At 41.4% G+C, this 21,646-nt stretch overlaps 1 protein-coding gene across 2 annotated transcripts in view; it reads right to left on the bottom strand.

The window, feature by feature from the left end:
• Positions 1-13,956, bottom strand: part of ADAMTSL1 (ADAMTS like 1) — a 1,022,249-nt gene extending 1,008,293 nt beyond the window's left edge. For both annotated transcript variants that reach the window (XM_040417238.1, XM_040417239.1), the window contains exon 1: positions 13,706-13,956. In XM_040417238.1, coding sequence (XP_040273172.1) covers positions 13,706-13,795 — 90 coding nt within the window. In that variant the 5' untranslated portion in view covers positions 13,796-13,956. The remainder of the gene's footprint in view (positions 1-13,705) is intronic.
• Between the last annotated feature and the right edge of the window lie 7,690 nt (positions 13,957-21,646).

Below are 21,646 nucleotides of genomic sequence, written 5' to 3' on the forward strand. Positions count from 1 at the left end.
CTGTACATGCCGAGGTTCTCACCAGCACTTATCTGGTCTGGAGACCTTAATACTTAAGTCCTAAAGTTGCAGTTTTCCCTTTGGTAGCACAGCAGTATACTACTAGGTATACTGAACAGCAATTCCTCAGCAGACAGCACCTAAGCACTGTACTCAAAGCATGTAATCTTAAAGGGTAATACATGTCTCAAACATTGTTGGCATATCACTAGGATACGCCCAGGGGTGCACCACCAATGAGGCGAGGTGAGGCGATTGCCTCAGGCAGCACCAGCTAAGGGCAAGAGGGGGGCAGCGGAAGGGGGATTATCTATTTCTGCAGCATAGTATTGGAAAGCACAATGGGCACAGTATGTGGCACTGTATTACCCTGTATGTTTTGTAGCTCTGTATGTAATGTTTTCCAAGTATATCTTTAACAGTAGGGCCAGAGGAAAGGGGTTACGTACAGAAATTGTTATTGGGGGTTGGGGTGCCATTTCAGCCTTCGTCTCAGGCAGCAGAAAGGCTAGGTGCGCCCCTGGATACACCCTAATGTCAGATAGGCATGGATCCTAAATAGCTGAGTGAGCACACTTTGCTATTTTCAGAAGTCCCATAGTGAGAGCACCAACCGTGCATGACCGACTCTCCATTCACTGCTATGGAACTGCCGGAGAAAACGAAGTAACGCTTGGCAATTTTCGTAACTCCCTTAGTGGTGAACAGAGAGTGATCAGGCTTGCGCGGTGCCCTTTCCTTCAGTTTGGGAGGCCTGTTCTGGAGATAGGAGAGGGTCCTAGAGGTGGTATCTGCACTTATCTGACATTGGTGGCAAATGCTAGTGATATGCCACCAATGTCTGGGAAGAGCCAACCTCTTTAAGTGTGTTTATTTACCTCCTTGAATGAAAACAGGTATGAATGCTGCACTGCCTTATGTAAAACTAAAAGCCCAATTTAAAAACAGTATTTAAACATACAAGTTCGTAACTAGTCACAAGACAAATACTGTAAGTATCTTATAAATTTAGCAACTAGATTCCTCACCTGTTGGAATAGTAATAATCCACAAGCGAATTATACAGAGAGCTCACTCCCACAAACACTATTACAGTTCTTTGAGATATTCTGTTGATTTTTTTCCTGCAATACTTTTTTTTCCAGCAAAAACAATGATTTTTATACAAATAGGCCTATACAGATACTAATATTGCAGTATTATAAAAAATCTCTCAATTGTATATCAGACAAAGCATTACTAGTGTTGGGCTCGAGTCAGTGTATTTAAATCTAATTTAGCCTCTATTTATGAAAAGTTTCTGACGGTATTTGAATTCACAAACTTCTATATTACAGACAAGAATCTTAATCACTACACTATAAAGCTGCATGGTCAGTTACTTAAAAACAAATATGAGACTTCTGCTATATAGGAATACTTACTAGTAGTAAGTATTCCTACACAGCAGAAGTCTCATATATATATATATATTATTATTTTTTTCTTCTTTCAAGTACCTGGCCATGCAGTTCTATAGTGTAGTGGATAACATTCTTGGCTGTAATGTAGAAGGTTGTGAGTTTGAATCCCGCCAGAAACTTTTCAGAAATAGAGGCTTAATTAGATTTAAATACACTGGGTGTCCCCAAGCACTGACTCCATATATTGACATAGCTATATATGGAGTCAGAACAGGGACTCCTAAGCCGAACTAGAGTCCCGACACCCTACCCTCTTCAGAGCAGGGTGGATGCCTGGTTTAATGCTTGGGTTCTGCCATTGACTTCCATTGTGCTCGGCTGCTCTGTAGAGCACACGAGCATCAGGAAGTGTTCTACTCGAGCACCAGAGCACACAAGCACTTTGGTGCTCGACCAACACTCAACATTACTTTTCAGAAACAAAACACATACATAAATGTCAAATTCCATAGACTTCATAGAAGAAAACATTTATAATCCTATTTGTGATTTTTTTAAGTGTATTTCCAGTTATTCATTAGAAACATCTTATAAAATTTAAAAGAAATATAATAAAAGAGAGGCAAATGGCATTTTATCATTTTTTGGATCATTTTCTCCCAGGATGTGCCTTCCTTTGAAATTGATATAAACACTAGAGAAAATTTTCATTTGATAGCTTAAAATGTGCATATTGTATAAGCTGTCATGGAGATATTAACTCCTCAGTATTAGGGTCCATTCACACGTCCGTAGTGTATTGCGCAATACACCTGGCCGGCACCCCCATAGAACTGCCTATTCTTGTCCGTAATTGCGAACAAGAATAGGACATGTTCTATTTTTTTCGGGAGCCGCGGACCGGAAGATCGGGGCTGCCCCTGGAAATGCGGATGCGGACATCACACTGTGTGCTGTCCACAACTTTTCAGGCTCCATAGAGAATGAATAGGTCTGGATTCGTTCCGCAACGTTGAGGAACGGATCAGGAACCATTCTACGGATGTGTGACTGGACCCTAAGGGCTTGTTCACACGACCGTATGGCTTTTTCAGTGTTTTGCAGGCCTTTTTAACAAATCTGTACATTCCGTATGGTTCAATTTTTTTTGTGGACCCATTGACTTGAATGGAGCCACAGAACGTGATTTGCGGGCAATAATAGGACATGCTCTATCTTTGAACGGAAAAACAGAAACGGAATTTTGTTTATTTTGCGGAACCATTAAAATGAATGGTTCCGTATACGGACCGTATACGGACCTCAAAAACTGGCCCGTATATGGAATGCAAAAAACGTTTGTGTGAACGAGCCCTTAGGCCGCTTTCACAGTCAGGCTTGGTTTACACATCAGTGATTTAGTCAGTGATTTCCATCAATGATTACAAAACCAAGTGTGGGTCAAAAACACAGAACAGGAGCAAATCTTATTATACCATATCTGTGTAGCCTCAATTCCTGGTTTTAGCTCACAATCACTGATGGAAATCACTGGCCAAATTATTGAAGTGTGAACTAGGCCTTACAGTTCGCTTAGTGTTTGAGCTTAACCCAGGTGTGTGTCAAAAACACAGGACAGGTGCAAATTTTCCATTCTGCCTTGTTTCTGTATAGGCTCCACTTCTGACTTTGGCTCAATCACTGAAGCAAATCACTGATGAAACACTGACTGTGTAAAAGTGGCCTTAGGCCTCTTTCACATTTCTGTCCATTTGACATCCATGAAAAAAATCTGTTCATCTTTCATCCATGAAGTTGCCCTTGGAGGATCCATGTTTGCTCCATTTGTCAATTTTTTTTACTCTCTGTGTGTCATCCATAATCCACAGACACTGCTAGGCTGAAAATTAATTTCAAAAGCATTTTCTATCAGTGGTTAGTGAAAAACCATGGATGCCATCCTTGTTGTGTCTGTGATTTTCACGGACCGATAGACTTCAATGGGCCGTGTTTAGTCCGCATCACAGATCAAAGTAGTGCATATCTCCGTGATTTTTTTCACTGGCCCACTGTCATCCTGCCGGATCCGTACTTGCACACGTGTGCTGCCGGAAGAGGTGGCCAGACAAAAAACGCAGCGTGCTTCACATGCCAGAATAGCCTGCCGGACAAGTCTAATGCTAGTGTGAAAGAAGCCTAAAACAGGCATAGAAAATGATGAATGACACAGGCATGCCGGCCAAACCTTCCCCGCCCAAAATTTTAGACCTGGCATGAGGGGTGAAAAGTCGCAGATCTAACCATCACCATCTGGGCCTGAAATATGTCAAATTTGGGTGTGTTTAAGATTAATAAATGACACCCCCCCCCCCCCCCCCCCCTTAGAGTGTACTTATCCAAGAAAGAATGGCTATAGTAAAAAACACATTGGGGAAAAAATCAGCTTTGCGACAATATTTTGGTATAAAATAGTTGCAAAGTTGGCACTAAAACTTGCAATATTTCGCTCCTCCCGCTAATTTTAAAAAGTGTCAAGAAAAGTGAGTGGGACAGGGACAGCAAGTTTCCAACCCATTTATAATTATTACAAACAGAATATTGCACAAATTGTAACACAAATCTTTGTCTGCTCAGTCATAGGGGGTAATGTATCAGAGGTGTACCTCAGTTTCTTTCTAAATAGAAACCATTTGCTAATTTTGGAGAAATTCCCATTTTGTGCTGAAAAGTGTGACTTTTTAAAGTTTTACACTGCTCTTGCCATTTTCGAATAGTGAGTGAGAGGTGTATGTGGCTTATGATGATTAGTAGCATTCCAGATTTATCACTACAATTTCGTTTAAAAAAAAAGTTGTAAAGTGACCTTAGTAGGGAAGTGGCCTAAAAAAAGTGTAAAGATGTGCCAAATTTAACAAGCAATGTAATACACTTGTCACAAAGTACACCAGCATGCGCTCAAGCAAAAATTATTATCACCATAGATTTTCTGTCGTTAGGATAGAAACGCACGCTTCTTAATAAATTTCTTTAATTTCACTTCTTCAAACTTCAATTTTAAACAGGTATATGGAATGCCAGTCTTAATAAATGCCCCCATAATGTTGATTGGCATGAAAGAACTGCAGCAGTACTAATGTCGGTTGTACCCCATAGCTTTTATACGTCAGTAAATTGCAGACATATGTTGTCCGTGATCTCCATCTCACATATCCATTGACTTTAAAGTGTACAGTCAGGTCCATAAATATTGGGACATCGACACAATTCTAACATTTTTGGCTCTATACACCACCACAATGGATTTGAAATGAAATGAACAAGATGTGCTTTAACTGCAGACTGTCAGCTTTAATTTGAGGGTATTTACATCCAAATAAGGTGAACGATGTAGGAATTACAACAGTTTGCATATGTGCCTCCCACTTGTTAAGGAACCAAAAGTAATGGGACAGAATAATAATCATAAATCAAACTTTCACTTTTTAATACTTGGTTGCAAATCTTTTGCAGTCAATTACAGCCTGAAGTCTGGAACGCATAGACATCACCAGAAGCTGGGTTTCATCCCTGGTGATGCTCTGCCAGGCCTCTACTGCAACTGCCTTCAGTTCCTGCTTGTTCTTGGGGCATTTTCCCTTCAGTTTTGTCTTCAGCAAGTGAAATGCATGCTCAATCAGATTCAGGTCAGGTGATTGACTTGGTCATTGCATAACATTCCACTTCTTTCCCTTAAAAAACTCTTTGGTTGCTTTTGCAGTATGCTTTGGGTCTGCACATCTGCACTGTGAAGCACCGTCCAATGAGTTCTAAAGCATTTGGCTGAATATGAGCAGATAATATTGCCCGAAACACTTCAGAATTCATCCTGCTGATTTTGTCAGCAGTCACATCATCAATTAATACAAGAGAACCAGTTATATTGGCAGCCATACATGCCCACGCCATGACACTACCACCACCATGCTTCACTGATGAGGTGGTATGCTTAGGATCATGAGCAGTTCCTTTCCTCCATACTCTTCTCTTCCCATCACTCTGGTACAAGTTGATCTTGGTCTCATCTGTCCATAGGATGTTGTTCCAGAACTGTGAAGGCTTTTTTAGATGTCGTTTGGCAAACTCTAATCTGGCCTTCCTGCTTTTGAGGCTCACTGGTTTATATCTTGTGGTGAACCCTCTGTATTCACTCTGGTGAAGTCTTCTCTTGATTGTTGACTTTGACACACATACACCTACCTCCTGGAAAGTGTTCTTGATCTGGCCAACTGTTGTGAAAGGTGTTTTCTTCACCAGGGAAAGAATTCTTCAGTCATCCACCATAGTTGTTTACTGTGGTCTTCCAGGTCTTTTGGTGTTGATGAGCTCACTGGTGCGTTCCTTCTTTTTAAGAATGTTCCAAATAGTTGTTTTGGCCACGCCTAATGCTTTTGCTATATCTCTGATGGGTTTGTTGTGTTTTTTCAGCCTAATGATGGCTTTCTTGACTGATAGTAACAACTCTTTAGATCTCATCTTGAGAGTTGACAGCAACAGATTCCAAATGCAAATAGCACACTGGAAATGAACTCTGGACCTTTTATCTGCTCATTGTAATTGGGATAATGAGGGAATAACACACACCTGGCCATGGAACAACTGAGAAACCAATTGTCCCATTACTTTTGGTTCCTTAATAAATGGGAGGCACATATGCAAACTGTTGTAATTCCTACACGGTTCACCTAATTTGTATGTAAATAACCTCAAATTAAAGCTGACAGTCTGCAGTTAAGGCACATCTTGTTCGTTTAATTTCAAATCCATTGTGGTGGTGTATAGAGCCAAAAATGTTAGAATTGTGTCCATGTCCCAATATTTATGGACCTGACTGTATATTTGCAGAACAGTGGTTTGTCATGGACCGTGGGTCCATGGTGATGGCACAGAAACATGTCCTATTTTTGTCTGTGATTACGGATCCCTCACCCACATTATAGTTTATGATTACATGAAAGCCACGGATATAACTTAGATACCATATATGCTTGGTCTGTGATTATCACGGACCACTGGTAGAAGATGCTCTGGAAATTAATTTTAAGCCTAGCAGTGTACAAGGAATACAGATGACAAGCAGAGAGCAAAAACAGACACACGGACCAAACATAGATTCTTCACGGATAACTTCATAGATGGACCTGTGGCAATGTTTATTATGGTGGACATGTGCCACATGTACAAGAAGTTAAATTTTTTGAAAGATCTTAAATCAAGTTATTTGTTGAAAAAAAAATGAGAAAAAAAGTTGCGGAACTATGATCTTCAGCTTAATATTTGAGTAGCTTGTGATAGCATTTGGTTCTTTGGTATATTAAAAGGAGCGTTACAGACCTTTGATTAATTTGGCCTATAATATAGGTTTTGTGTTAGTGACTTTGTGAACTAATCCTTACACCCAGGGGTTTAGCTATAGGCTCATGGGCCCTGGCGTAAGAGTTCAGCTTCGGCCCCATGTCCCCTAGTGCTTGGTGGTCAGGGGCAGGGAAGCACATAGCCTTCATGCTACCTAAGGAAAAACTAAAATGGCACCCCCCCATTCCCAATTCTTGACCTAACCCCTTCCCTCCACGAGGCACAAAGGTCTTTGGGCCCCCTGGGCCCGATAGCAACTGCTTCCTCTGCACCCCCTGTAGCTATGCCCCTGCTTACACCACGAAAGTAGGGCTGCCACTGCATTCAAAGTCTTGCAGTTTTTTGATATACTACAGCTTTATGATTACATGAAAGCCACGGATATAACTTGGATACCATATATGCTTGGTCTGTGATTATCACGGACCACTGGTAGAAGATGCTCTGGAAATTAATTTTAAGCCTAGCAGTGTACAAGGAATACAGATGACAAGCAGAGAGCAAAAACAGACACACGGACCAAACATAGATTCTTCACGGATAACTTCATAGATGGACCTGTGGCAATGTTTATTATGATGGACATGTGCCACATGTACAAGATGTTGAATTTTTTTGATAGATCTTAAATCAAGTTATTTGTTGAAAAAAAAATGTGAAAAAAGTTGCGGAACTATTATCTTCAGCTTAACATTTGAGTAGCTTGTGATAACATTTGGTTCTTTAGTATATCAAAAGGAGCATTACAGACCTTTGATTAATTTGACCTATAATATAGGTTTTGTGTTAGTGACCTTCTGAACTAATCCTTACACCCAGGGGTTTAGCTATAGGCTCATGGGCCCTGGCGCAAGAGTTCAGCTTGGGCCCCATGTCCCCTAGTGCTTGGTGGTCAGGGGCAGGGAAGCACATAGCCTTCATGCTACCTAAGGAAAAACTGAAATGGCACTCCCCAATGCCCAATTCTTGACCTAACCCCTTCCCTCCACGAGGCACAATGGTCTTTAGGCCCCCTGGGCCCGATAGCGACCGCTACCTCTGCACCCCCTGTAGCTATGCCCCTGCTTACACCACAAAAGTAGGGCTGCCACTGAATTCAAAGTCTTGCGGTTTTTGGATATACTACAGCTTTACAAGTTTAAGAGGGTGAAGTGGAGAATTATAGAGGCACTCCTCAATTATCATGCACATCTCAATTGACAAAAGTTATAAATTCTACAAGCCTTTCTTGTGTTGACTTGTGTTCTTAGTTTAATTTTGGGTGTAGGGGACAAATATATGTGTATTAATTATACAATATTTTTGGAACAGACATAGACAACTGGTGGTAAGGCTTGGCATAATCATGTTGTGACTAGTTAGGCTCCATTACAAAAAATGACAATTCCTAGATTTTAATTTTAAAATGCGGAAATATATAATGCATTGATGGAACTCAATATATAATGTACCAGAGCCTCATTAATATATAATAGACTAGTCAACTGACAACCATGGTGGAGTGCCTACATCTAGAACCATAGGCATCTCCAATTTTAACACTTCTCAATTTTCTTGCTTGGCAAAACCAAAGTGAAGGACAATTAGATGAGTAGTACCTCTGGGTCAGGGGTCATGAAGCCTTTGTTTCTTTTTCTCGGAGATTAATGGATCTCATGTTTTGGCTCGCTGATCTAACTGGACACATATAACTGTTTATAGAGAAGACTGGGACCACATAGTACAGTAGAGCTCTTATTCATGATGTCTGTTTATTCTGTTCTATTTCTATTCTGCTCTTTGTATACTGCAAAACTGTCTGCATATTAATGTACTGCAACTGGATAGATGACACATTACTTGACCAGTATAATACGTCTGAAAGGTTCTTCAAGTATGTTTTATAGAAGAAGAGAAAACATATTGCACTAGATGTTTCAGTCTCTCTCTATGTACAAGAGTCAATTTAAAAAGTCAGGGAAATGTGTCCACTGATAACATAGTATTAGGGTATGGCCACACCTGCTGGATTTACCAGTGCAGATTTTCCTGCAGATTTGCTGTGGATTTCTTGCTCTGGATTGCAATGGGAGAAATCCATGGTGGAGATCCACAGCATAAATTTAATATCTGCACCACAGGTCAATTAACTTTTTTTTCTTCCATTTAAAAAAATCTAATCTACAGTGCGTTGCAAAAGTATTCACCCCCCTTGACTTTTTTCGTGTTTTGGTGCCTCACAAGCTGGAATTAACATAGATTGTTTGAGGATTTGCATTAATTTACAGAACATGCCCACAACTTTGAAGATTTTTATTACATTTTGTTGTGAAGCAAACAAAAAATAGTACAAAATAACAGAAAAAGTCAATGTGCATAACTATTCACCCCCCCAAAGTCAAGTTACCTTTTGCGGCAATCACAGCTCCAAGTCGATTTGGATAAGTCTCTATGAGCTTGCCACTGGGATTTTTGCCCATTCCTCCTTGCAAAACTGCTCCAGCTCCTTCAAGTTGGATGGTTTGCGCTTGTGATCAGCAATCTTTAAGTCTGACCACAGATTTTCTATTGGATTGAGATCTGGGCTTTGGTTAGGCCATTCCAACACATTTGCATGTTTCCCCTTAAAGCACTCAAGTGTTACTTTAGCAGTGTGTTGGGGTCATTGTCCTGCTGGAAGGTGAACCTCCATCCTAGCCTCAAATCACGCACAGTGGTACAGGTTTTGCTTAAAAATATCCCTGTATTTAGCACCATCCATCTTTCCCTCAACTCTGACCAGTTTTCCAGTCCCGGCTGCTGAAAAACATCCCCACAGCATGATGCTGCCACCACCATGTTTCACTGTGGGGATGGTGTTCCTTGGGTGATGTGATGTATTGGGTTTGCACCAGACATAGCGTTTTCTTTGATGGCCGAAAAGTTAAATTTTAGTCTCATCAGACCTTCCTCAATACATTTTGGGAGTCTCCCACATGCCTTTTCGCAAACTCACAACGTGCCTTTTTGTTTTTAGCTGAAAGTAATAGCTTTCCTCTGGCCACTCTGCCATAAAGCCCAACTCTACGGAGCGTACGGCTTATTGTCGTCCTATGTACAGATAGTCCAGTCTCTGCTGTGGAACTCTGCAGCTCCTCCAGGGTTACCTTAGGTCTCTGTGCTGCCTCTCTGATTAATGCCCTCTTTGCTCAGTCAGTGAATTTTGGTAGGCGGCCATCTCCTGACAGGTTTGCTGTTGTGCCATGTTCTTTCCATTTAGTTATGATAGATTTGATGGTGCTCCTGGGGAGCATCAAAGATTTGGATATTTTTTTATAACCTAACCCTGTCCCTTACTTGTTTGGAGAGTTCCTTGGTCTTCATGGCAGTGTTTGGTTAGTGATGCCTCTTTCTTAGGTGTTGCAGCCTCTGGGGCCTTTCAAAAAAGGTGTGTATATGTAATGACAGATCATCTGACACTTACATTGCACACAGGTGGACATCATTTCACTAATTATGTGACTTCTGAAGTAAGAGCTTTTTATGGGCTTCCTTACAAAGGGGGGGTGAATACATACGTACATGCCAATTTTCTGTTTTCTATTTCTGAACAATAGTTTTATTTGTATATTTTTCTCATTTCACTTCACCAACTTAGACTATTGTGTTCTGATCCATCACATAAAATTTAGATCAACAAAACATTGAACTTAAGGCTGTAATGTAACAAAACACAAAAAAAGTCAAGGGGGTGAATACTTTTGCAAGGCACTGTATGTTGCTGATGCCGTAAAACATTGCTGATTTGCCTCACACAAATTAAGAGTGGCGAATCCGCAGAATATACTTTTCCTGTGACTATACCTTTAGACTTAATCACTCATGATGACAAAACATGGTCCTTTACCATTTTAGATTATTATTTGTTCCTTAGGTCACAGTTTCCAAACCAGTGATTTGAGAGCATCTTAGGCCCTCTGTATATGGATCCTTAACAGTTAGCACATGTCCTTTACATAGTTAAAACCATATCGGTGGCAGACAATGTAAGATCCATATGACTTGTGGTGTGGGAAAAGTGAAACTATTTTATTGGCCACTTTTTACAACCATTTCAGTTGTCAGCTTCTAGGCTGGACAACCATAAAAATGTGGCAATATTAAATTAAACTTTCTTAATAGCTGATGTACATACAAATATATTTTACAATGTATCCTCCCTATAAACATCAAAACAAATGTACATATAGTGTAACTCGCCACCCATGAATATAGTACCCATAGAAATCTCTGGCCCCATACTTCCACACGTCTTCAATTTCATACACATACCGTACATCCATAAGAAAAAAATTCTATATTTAAATGCATGCCTTACTACAGAATTACTCTCACAGATACCTGAATGGCAAATCTGTATAATTTAGCAAATTTGATTGGTCTTGGCATACTTGTTGACCAACCTATGTGGCAGCCGTGATAACTGGTTAAACTTTCCAAAAACAGACATAACTTAAAGGGGTTGTCCAAGTGCTTAAAACTGATGACCTACCTCATGATAGGTCTTCAGTATATGATCGGTGGGGGTCAGACTCCCGACACCCCTGCCTATTATTAGCTGTTCGAAGAGGCCGTGGAGCTTCGATAAGCATCATGGTCACTTCCTACGAAAGTGACATCACATTCAGTGGTCACGTGGCCTAGAAGCAGCTCAGTCCCATTCAGGTGAATGGGGCTGAGGTGCAATACCAATCACAGCCACTATCAAATTGACAGTGATGTGCTTGGTAAGCTACAAGGAAGCCGTGGCCTCCTAAAGCAGCTAATCGGATGTCGGACCCCCATCAATCTCATATTGGTAGCCTATCTTGACCATAGGCCATCAATGTCAGAATCTAGAAAAAAAACTTTAAGCTAGGCTTTGTTCATATCTTTTCCAGGCATGTTGCTTTTTCTTCCTTCATAGGAACCAAAGAATGGAATGTAATCCAAAGACGGATACATGGCGTGATGGTGCCTGATGACCCCACTGACTATAATTTCGGTCATGGGACAAAATCATGACGCATGCTGTGCAATTTCCGATGGAGACCACTAAAGGGACCCCAAATGCAGGTGTGAATTAAGCTTAATGCTATATAGACAATAATCCACCAGCCTAGCTATGTTTTTCATTAGGGGGGATATTGTTTAATTTCTTTCCTATGGCTTTTACTGTCCCTTACATTACATATAAAGCAAATATCTCAGTAGTAACTAGCACAAGATGCAGCGATGATCAGCCCTGACAACACATGGAGCTTGCCGTCAGTTACGCACATGTATCCACAGATAAGAAACTTCCAGTCATAGGGGTGCTCACAATAATAACCTGTCACAGCATGTGTTATTTCCACGACGCATAACATACACAAATAAAACTCTGGCTTTTTTTAGTTTTTTCTTTTCTGCACTGGAACAGGTCCAAGTGCTTTAAATTGGATAGTTGGGAGATATGTGTCCCTTCTGTTGATGCAGAAGAATGTCAGCTATATGATTGTTCAATGGTAAGAGACTGGAATGCACTGTATGTCCCTCATCTCTGGAGAAGGAAAGTGCAGTCAGTGTGAAGGATACCTATTCAACAAGTGACATATGCTATTTACTGATGTATTTGGGAGATAAGCTGAAATAATAGTGGGGCTGGTGACTGAGTATATATGGTCACAGTCCTATGAAAAGCCAGTGAGGGTCAGCTGCAGTCACTTCTACGCTGAGATTCCTTGCTATGTCTAGCTCTGACGTCCTGGGCTCATGTATCAATACTGTTGCATGCATGTTCCTTTTTGTTATGTCGAGTGACACTTGGTAAATTGGAAGCACCGCAAACCACTTTTAGACAATGGAAGACAATACGTCAAGTCTAGGCTTTCATACTGGTGGCGTGGATCTCGTAGCTGCACTGCTTTTGTGCACGTGATAGAGTAATATACAAATCTGTGCGTGCTCACTAATCCTGAGCTGCTAGTACATCGTTAGACAACCATCAGACATACCACACGTTGCATACTGGAATCAGAACACTTCATGACATGGCGAGAAAAGGATCGTGTGAAATGTTACTTTGCCTGGAGCGGATTGAATTAGCATTTGAGACAATTTCAATACTGAGGGTTAGATCATATGATGGCATTTGCCCTTTATATATCACTGGAAGGGACTAAGCAGTAAGTGAATGTTATGTGCGAAAGGCTGCAATCCCTGAATGTTTGACTCTCAAATATATGTATGTCATTTAGTTGACATGGTAAGAGGGGTGACGTCTTGATATTTCTCACTGACATTTACAATGCCCAGCAGGGATGACAAATATATATGTGGGGTGAGAGCAGAGGTTCTAGGTAACATATAGCAAAACTGCGTCAGTGTGACTGGATAACTTTTCATTTTGAAATATAGGAATTTACATGTTTTCATACAATTCATTCTTGTCGAATGCAGATGTAGCAGAGCTGAGTTTCTTATTGCATTCTGTTTTTGTGCACTGAATTGTCTAACGTTTACCTGCAGTCTTATAGAAGAAACAGATTATACATCCCAAAACACGATGACTAACTCGACGCTGCTTCACCTATAAATGACATCACATTGCATGCATGTGCTACTCATAAGACCTATGTATGACAATATACCGCAGCAAAGCTGAATTAGTCATAGGACTCTGGGACACTGTGATCATGGATACCTGAGGTCCTATGTAAAACCCCAGATGGCACATTGAATTGTATCCCACGACCAACTCTGTTCCTCTATGTCTGGCAAATCAAACACTGCCACATCTGTATACCTCTTCCACGAGATAAAAACAGAAAAGGAAACATTTGATGACTCCATCAAAGATTGAATGACCATAAGCAAATTTTCATGGGTACCAAACAAAAAGTATACATGTATACAAGTAAGTCACATAAGACAATCCATATCATAGTCCTTACTTGGCATGGAGCATACAGCAATAAAGAGGTGATCAGGAAGATAACTGTGGTCATCTTGATTCTTGCATGTGGTCCACCTGGTGATGCCATGCTGACCTATGTTGCATCTTGTTCCAAATGCCCCCAAGTATAAACTCCAAGTCCTGTAGCTGAAATGGGCAGTCAGGTAAACACCACAAGTTTCGCCTGTAGTTATAGCTCAGCACAGGTAGACAGCACTACAGCGCACGGCCACACATTATTCCCTACTAGCTGCGTCTCTCTTCCCGGCTGCTGACAGACTGTTCATTCCTTGCAAAGGGAATGAGGGAGGAGCATTTATTACAACACACACTCTCTCACATACACTTGCACAAGAATATATTAAAGCCACAGAACACCAGGCTACATAAAGCTATAGTCTATTCACTTTACCCTGAATTCTTGTTTGTGAACATAAGGCAAGTGAATACAGTGAATAATACATATTGTAATATAATGTACTTCACTAAACTGTCACTATGCCTTGTGTGCTTAAGGCTCATTCACACTAGCATCATCCTTTATAGTTTATATAACGTTGGTTACGAAATAGGAAATTATTTGTCAGATCTTCGTCAAATCATAGATTAAATGTTGACAGATTACAGTATACATTAACCTCTCAAAACATGTGTGTAATAGAACTATCCACACAAGTCATGAATTGTATCAGGCTCGGACTGACCCACACGGGTTACAGGTGAATCCCCCGGTGGGTCCCTGAGCAAGATGGGTGCCTATTACCCTACAAGTAGCACAGTAGGTTTACTGCAATACACATACTGTAGATAGGCAGTGTATATCACTTCAACCAGCCTATGTTTATATAAAAACTGGGTAGATTGTTTAAGAGACTGCCCAGTTTATTACTATAGATGCAATAGGTGGCATAGAGGACATAAGTACAGACTAGGCAGGACAGCTAGTATCCTCTTTTCCCAGGGATCCACCTTTTCAAAGTTTCTGCAGGGACCCCCATAATAAATCATCTTGTAGCGTCTTGCTGCTGTCTGCTGCATGGGCAGGTAACATTTGAATACATTTTACTGGTGGTCCCTAGGCACTCCAGTCTGACACTGAATTGTAAAGTTGCAAGAAAAAGCAGGTGAATCCGTGGGCATTGCCTGAATTTCTGCATTGATTATTAATGCACAAATACAATCTAACGAATCAAATCACACACAAACAGCTGTACTGTTTTTTATTGAGCACTGTGAGTACAGAGGAGAAAAAACAAGGAGAAAAAGCAAGTGGACCTCTGTGTCAGTGACTAATCTAAGAGCTAATTGGATAAAGGAGTCTCACATATGCTTTGCACAATAAATGAAGGCACACAAAGCTTGGTTACTGACAAATCTTTAAAACTGTCAGCACAGTAGGCAGGAATAAACAGACAGTGAGCCCTAACTGGAAGCCAGCCCACTTTCCCTGCCTACTTGCAGTGCAAGCCTTAGGCAGCAAGTCTGCAACTGTTCAACATTTCTTAGGTGCAGGACAGTCAAACAAAGTCATACAGGAATTGGTCAGAACTGGGTGGACAATGCAGTACCAAATCAGATGACAGAGGGTAGTCAGAATAGCCAAGCCGAAGTCAGAACCAGACAGGAAACACAGTATCAAATCACGAGACAGAGAGTGGTAAAAGGCAAGCTGAGGTCAATCCAGTAAGCAATCCACAGCACACAAAACAGATAGGGAGTGAAAACCTATCACTGGCATTGGTGTATGGCCAAGAAGGGGATTAAATAGAGCACCGAGTCTCAGGATCAGGACCTGATAGGTCATGACTCGACGCTCCATTAGTCAGAATACTAGCACACAGGAATAAAGCAGCTGAGAAATTAACCCACTGATAATCGCCTCCAGCACACGCCCGCTGTGGGGGGAAAAAGAGCATTGCTTCCTGTTGCATCACCAGGGGGTGTGGCTTTGTAGCTTGTCTTCCCAGCGTGGTCGCACCAAAGCTGGAGATCTCCTCGTTGGGCCCAGACATGTAAGTTTGTGATAACTGTTTAGAGTGAAGTTACCAAGCCTTGATGCAAACAACTTTCAGAATATGTGTTATATAAATGCATGAAGCTGAAAAAGACTAGAAAAGTGTCACTAAACACTTGGGTATACATCAATCCACAGTTAGACAAATCATATACAGCATTGTATCAACTCTCCCTATGAGTAGGCATCCTGTTAAGATTGCTCCAAGAACACAACGGCAATCCTGAAAGAGGTGAAAAGATGTACTGAAGACTCACCAAACTGCAAAAACCTCTGTTAATGTGTCCACTATTAGAAAAACATTGAACAAGAATGATAGTTTATCTTATGTCTACCCCAGACCACAATGCTTCTGGTAAAATGTTCTGTGGACAGTTGAGACAAAAGTGAAATTTTCTGCACAAATGTATAACATTATGTTTGGAGGAAAAAGAACACTGTACACAAGCACCAAAAGCTTGTTCTATCTGAGAAGCATGGTGCAGAGAACAAGATTATTTTGAGTCATCTTTGCTGCTTCAGGGCCTGGACATCTTGCAATTATTAAGGGGACAATGAATTTTTGGGTATACCAAAACATTTTACAGGAGAATGTAAGGCCAGCAAGATAATGACCCAAAGCACACCAAGTAAACCACTAAAGAATGGCAGAAAAAGAAGATTTCTGTTTTGGAATGGCCAAGAGCTGACCTTAGCCCTATTGAGATGCTGAGGCATAACCTGATATTGTGTCAATCTTATTTGCAGCTACAGAAAATATTTGTTGGAGGTGATTGATTAAATTAAAGGGTTCACTTACTTTTCCCCTTCAGTATGAATGTTTGGACATTTTATTTGTAATTTGTAAAGCAGAAATTCAGGTAATTCCAAAGTTTGTTTTTTGCAACAGTATCAATCACATCTGTATTTTTCCACATTAAACATAGGCTCGTGAAGATAAAACTGCAGTATTGTTATGGAAGCGGTTGTGGAGCCACTGTGTCAACTAACCAGTTTGAACTTGGGCCAAACATAGGGGCATTATCCTGTCTCCCTCATATTCACCCTATACAGGGATCTAAACTTTGCTGTAGGAAGCCACAGCAAAGTTCAGCTGACCCACAGGGGTCAGAGACACTGGTGTAAGGCACCAAAGGGATAGGCAAACATGTAATAAGTAACAGGCTGGTGTCAGAGCATGTTCATGTGAATTCCAAGAGACAGGTCCGAGGTCAGGGCTGGCAGAGCAGGATCAGATTCCGGTAGACACAGTTCAAGGCAGGCAGCAGAGCGTTTGAACCCAGTAGAACACTCACAGGTCGGTATACTGGCAGACAACGGGAATGAAAACCTAAGTACTAGCAGATTAGTGAACCAAATTGCTCTGGCAAGGAAATTAGGTCAGTGTTATAACAGAAGCTAACTTGCAATTAGGAGCAGCCATGCAGCTTCACACAAAGCAAGGAGAGGAGAGGAGTGGTAGTGAAGGCAAAAGTGGGAGTAGTAGTTATCATTGTGAGTGGGCAACAGTATAAATCCCATCTGCGATTTTCCATACAGATCATAGGTCTGTGGAGAGAAAATAGCATTATGCACGATTTAGATCCAGTTTTTGCACAAGAATCATCGATGTAAGTGAATGAGTTGAACAGCACATGGAGCCTATGTCCCTGACTTATCAAGACCAGCGTGTGCTACACTGATTTTGATATGGCCTGTCTGAAATCTACAGTATGGCGCTAGTTCCATAGATTTATGCCATTATTTCTGCCATCTTCTGGCATAAATAATGATGAATGTACCAGGGCCGATGGCCCTGCCCACACCCCACCTTCAACATGCCCCCTTTTCAGAAACTGGCATAATTAAAGGGTTTTTGCATGGCAAGACCACTTACTGTTATCTCACATATATATTCTTATTATAGCCAAATTTACCACCCTAACTCCTCCGAAAGTTTTTACACTACATAGACAGTAATATACCAAAACGTGCAGATTGTTCCCGATTGGTGTGCTATTACTTTGTGGAACGTTTCGCCGAATGGTTCACGAAATATCAGCGTTTTTGTGGTGAAATTGGTCCCATAGGATGAATGGCGGAATGTTAAAAACTAGAGTGGGAGCTGAAAAATCAGGACATGATTTCTAAACTGCCAACAATCCCTCATTTTCAAGCCCACCTACACAAATCTTATATCAAAACGTTCAAACATCCCTGCTGCCACTAAAAATGTCCACGGCTAAGCCGTAGTCCTGATAGTTTTCACAATATGACCATTCGTTTGCAACTCACGCCACCCATTGAAACTCCACTCTAGCCACCTCAAATTTGAAGGGCAATTTCTAAACTGCGAACCCAGCTACTCCACCCACTCCAGTTGTAGACTACTGGTGGAGGCAAGAACACTTCGCACAATTTCCCCAGAAATGGCATTTACAAAGTCACAAAATGCCAGTTACAAGAGGAAAAAAAAAATTCCCCTGTGTGTGTGTATTCTGTTTAAAAATCATCTATTTTTGCAATACAGAGATGAGCTTCAGATAGCTCCACTGAAAGAGCTCTTAGAGAACAAGCAGGCCCTGCTTTATAAGTAATCAATGCTGAATCCAAGTATTTCCAAAAGTGAAGAGTAAACTTGTTGGGGCTCCAGCACTCCAGATAACAAATGCTTTATTCAGACATCATTAAAAACACATTGGTATGTGCACCCAAAAACTGTTTCGAATCTTAAGTGGGTCTTATTCATAACATAGAAAAACATTGCCTATACCGGTTACAGGTATACAGGACTGTTTTACGCTGGTATATAGCTTATTTTAACTTGGTCATTCCAAAAGGTTGATGTTGCAACTGCGTCATGCATTTGTCATTTTTTAGATCTTGACAAAGATGTCACTTGATGAGGATTTTGGAGTGGATTCGGAACTGAAATCCTCATCAAAACCGTTCAAATGCACTAGAAAAAATGTGAAAAAAAATCATCCACAAAAAAAATTAGCATGTTAATTCTTCTTGGAATTCTACCTGGAAAAGACACAAATTAGCACCTTTGAATGGTGCTAATCCTCACATGGATCTGCTGGCATGTCCACTGTGCCTGTCTGTAGCAGATCTTCTTGCAATTACACAGGAAGGGACTACCTATCTGATAGTTCTCGAAAATGGTAAATGGGCCAGAATGTGCAGTAGACCACTCTCCTCTTCTTCTCCTGAAGGCTTCCGTAGTCTTCTCTTCCTTCCTTGCAGACTCCTGTAGTGCCTTCCCTCTGACCACTCACTCCATCAGAGACAAACCTATCACCTGTACAGCATACTCAAAGTGGGTCTTGCTTAATAACAAAGTGGGTGGGCTTAACTATAAACTGGTTGGGGTTTATCAGACTAAGGCTTCATTCCCACGTCTGTGGAACACGGTCCGTAAGATACCGGACTGGCATTCTGCTTAGTGCAGGAGCGCACGGCGTCATTGGTTGCTATGATGCCATGTGCTTTGTGCCGCAGTACAGTAATACACTGGTATGATCTATACGAGTGTATTACTGTACTGCGTCGGCACAAAGTGCACAGCGTCATACCAACCAATGGCGCAGTGCGCTCCTGCACTAAGCAGAATGCCAGTCCGGTATCTTACGGACCGTGTTCCACGGACGTGTGAATGAAGCCTAAAGATTGGGTCATTGTTTCACCCTGTATAGATTCTACCAGGGTTCAGCAATTGGAAATAGACACCCTCCAAATGTGACTGATGTGAATGTGTAAATGGTTAAAGTATGGTATGTGTTAGTGCTGTGTGATGGGCATTTGTGTGTCATGTGTGCTGTCTGTAAATGATGCATGTGCAGTGTAAGTCCTATATGTGTGTTGCTTGTGTGCAGTGTGTGAGTGATGTGTGAATGGTATATTTACATCATGTATCCTATATGCGAATGATGTGCCCTGTTTATGCTGAAAGACCTGGCAAGTGGCCTGTAAGCTTTCAAATGCCAGGGCTGAAATTTAGTCCCAGTCCAGCACTGCAAATACACAATGGATTTGCCATAGTCAAGTCCATGATGTGAACAAACCCTTACCCAAGCTCCTGATATTGATGACCTATCCTCCGGATATCTCAAAAATATCTGATTAGTAAGGGTCCAAAAAACCCCACCCCCACCGATCAGCTGTTACCTGCGGCCTCTGGCACTGGTTATGGGTTACTGTAACTAAGCTCCCACTAAAGTGATTAGTAGCTGAATGGCAGTAACCTGGCACAGCCATTACACTTGGAGTGATGCTTCCCTTTCCATTCAAACCGCTAGTTCCAGGGAAGGATGCTGCAGGAAATAGCTGATAGGTGGGGGTGCAGGGAGTTGGACCTTCACTGACTGGATTTTAATAACCTATTCCGAGGATAAGTCATGAATATTAAGCACCCCTTTAAGATTCCCAATCTTACTACCTCTGAAAAGGTTTCCCTTGTGTAGCTATTACGTATTACATTTTGACACAAATTTTGCAGAATGAATAAACATCCCACCCACTCATAACAATCTATCCAAGTAGACCTATTGCATCACATTAAATAACATTGTAGTGACATAAAACAGAACATATGAGAAAGGAAGGAATGAAATGTCACATTTTGAAAAACAGAACTGGTTATTTGGTCTTTAGATTTCATGGTTATTTCAGTGTCCCTCTACTGTTTTTATGTCTGAAAATGTAATCTTCAAGGTGAATACCTTGTTACATGATAGTTTGTATACTAAGTGCCAGGGGCGTTGCTAGGTTAAAACATTCAGGACCTGGGCCCCAGCTACATACAACTGTATTGCCGCCCTATTGACGCCAATACAATTAAATCTAATGCACTGGAAGAGCTGAAGGACCTGTGGTGACATCATAGGTCGACCAGCAAAACAGGCAGTGGTTGGGAAGGACCTGCGATGATGTCACCATCATGTGACCAATTCAGGAGAGGATGGCAGTAAAGAGGAGGACTTCTGGGGAAAGAAGCTGTGGTGAGGTCTGCTACATGAGGAGAGGTAAGTGAAGGGAGAGGCAGAGCAATGCTGGTAGTTGTGGTTATTTAACTGGGACTGTATGTTAGGGCTGAAGGGGAGGGAGGCTATTTACATGGAACTGTGTGTTGGAGGTAGCTGGGGAAGGGGTCATGTTATTTACATGGGACTGTATGATGGCGGCTGTAGGAGGGAGTGATGTTACTTATATTGGACTGAATGTTGGAGGGGGCTGGGGCACGGTGATCTTATTTACATGGGACTGTATGTTTGAAGGCGGCTGTAAGAGGGGATTATGTTAGTTACATGGGACTGTATGTTGGAGGCAGCTGTGGGAGGGAGTGATGTTATTTACATGGGACTGTATGTGGAAGGGGGCTGGGAGAGGAAGTGATGTTATTTACATGGGACTGTATGTTGATGGTGACTGTGGGAGGGAGTGATGTTATTTACATGGGACTGAATGGTACTGGGGTCTGAGAGAGGGAGTGATGTTATTTACATGGGACTGAATGTTGAGGGGGCAATGTTATTTACATGGGACTGTATGTTGAAGGTGGCTGGTGGGGGGGAATGATATTATTTACATGGGACTGAATGGTACTGGGGTCTGAGAGAGGGAGTGATGTTATTTACATGGGACTGAATGTTGAGGGGGCAATGTTATTTACATGGGACTGTATGTTGAAGGTGGCTGGTGGGGAGGAATGATGTTATTTACATGGGACTGAATGTTGAGGGGGTGATGTTTACATGGGATTGCATGTTGGAGGCGGCTGGGAGGAGGTGATGTTATTTACATGGGACTTTATCTTGGAGGGGGCTATAGATAGAGAGGGATGTTATTTACATGGGACGGTATTTTGGAGGGGCCTGGAGAGATGGTGTGATGGTATTTACATGGGACTCTATGGTGGAGGGTGGGAAATAGTGTTATTTACAT

The sequence above is a fragment of the Bufo bufo genome, chromosome 2, assembly GCF_905171765.1.
Source record: "Bufo bufo chromosome 2, aBufBuf1.1, whole genome shotgun sequence".
In the NCBI taxonomy this organism is placed as follows: Eukaryota; Metazoa; Chordata; class Amphibia; order Anura; family Bufonidae; genus Bufo; species Bufo bufo.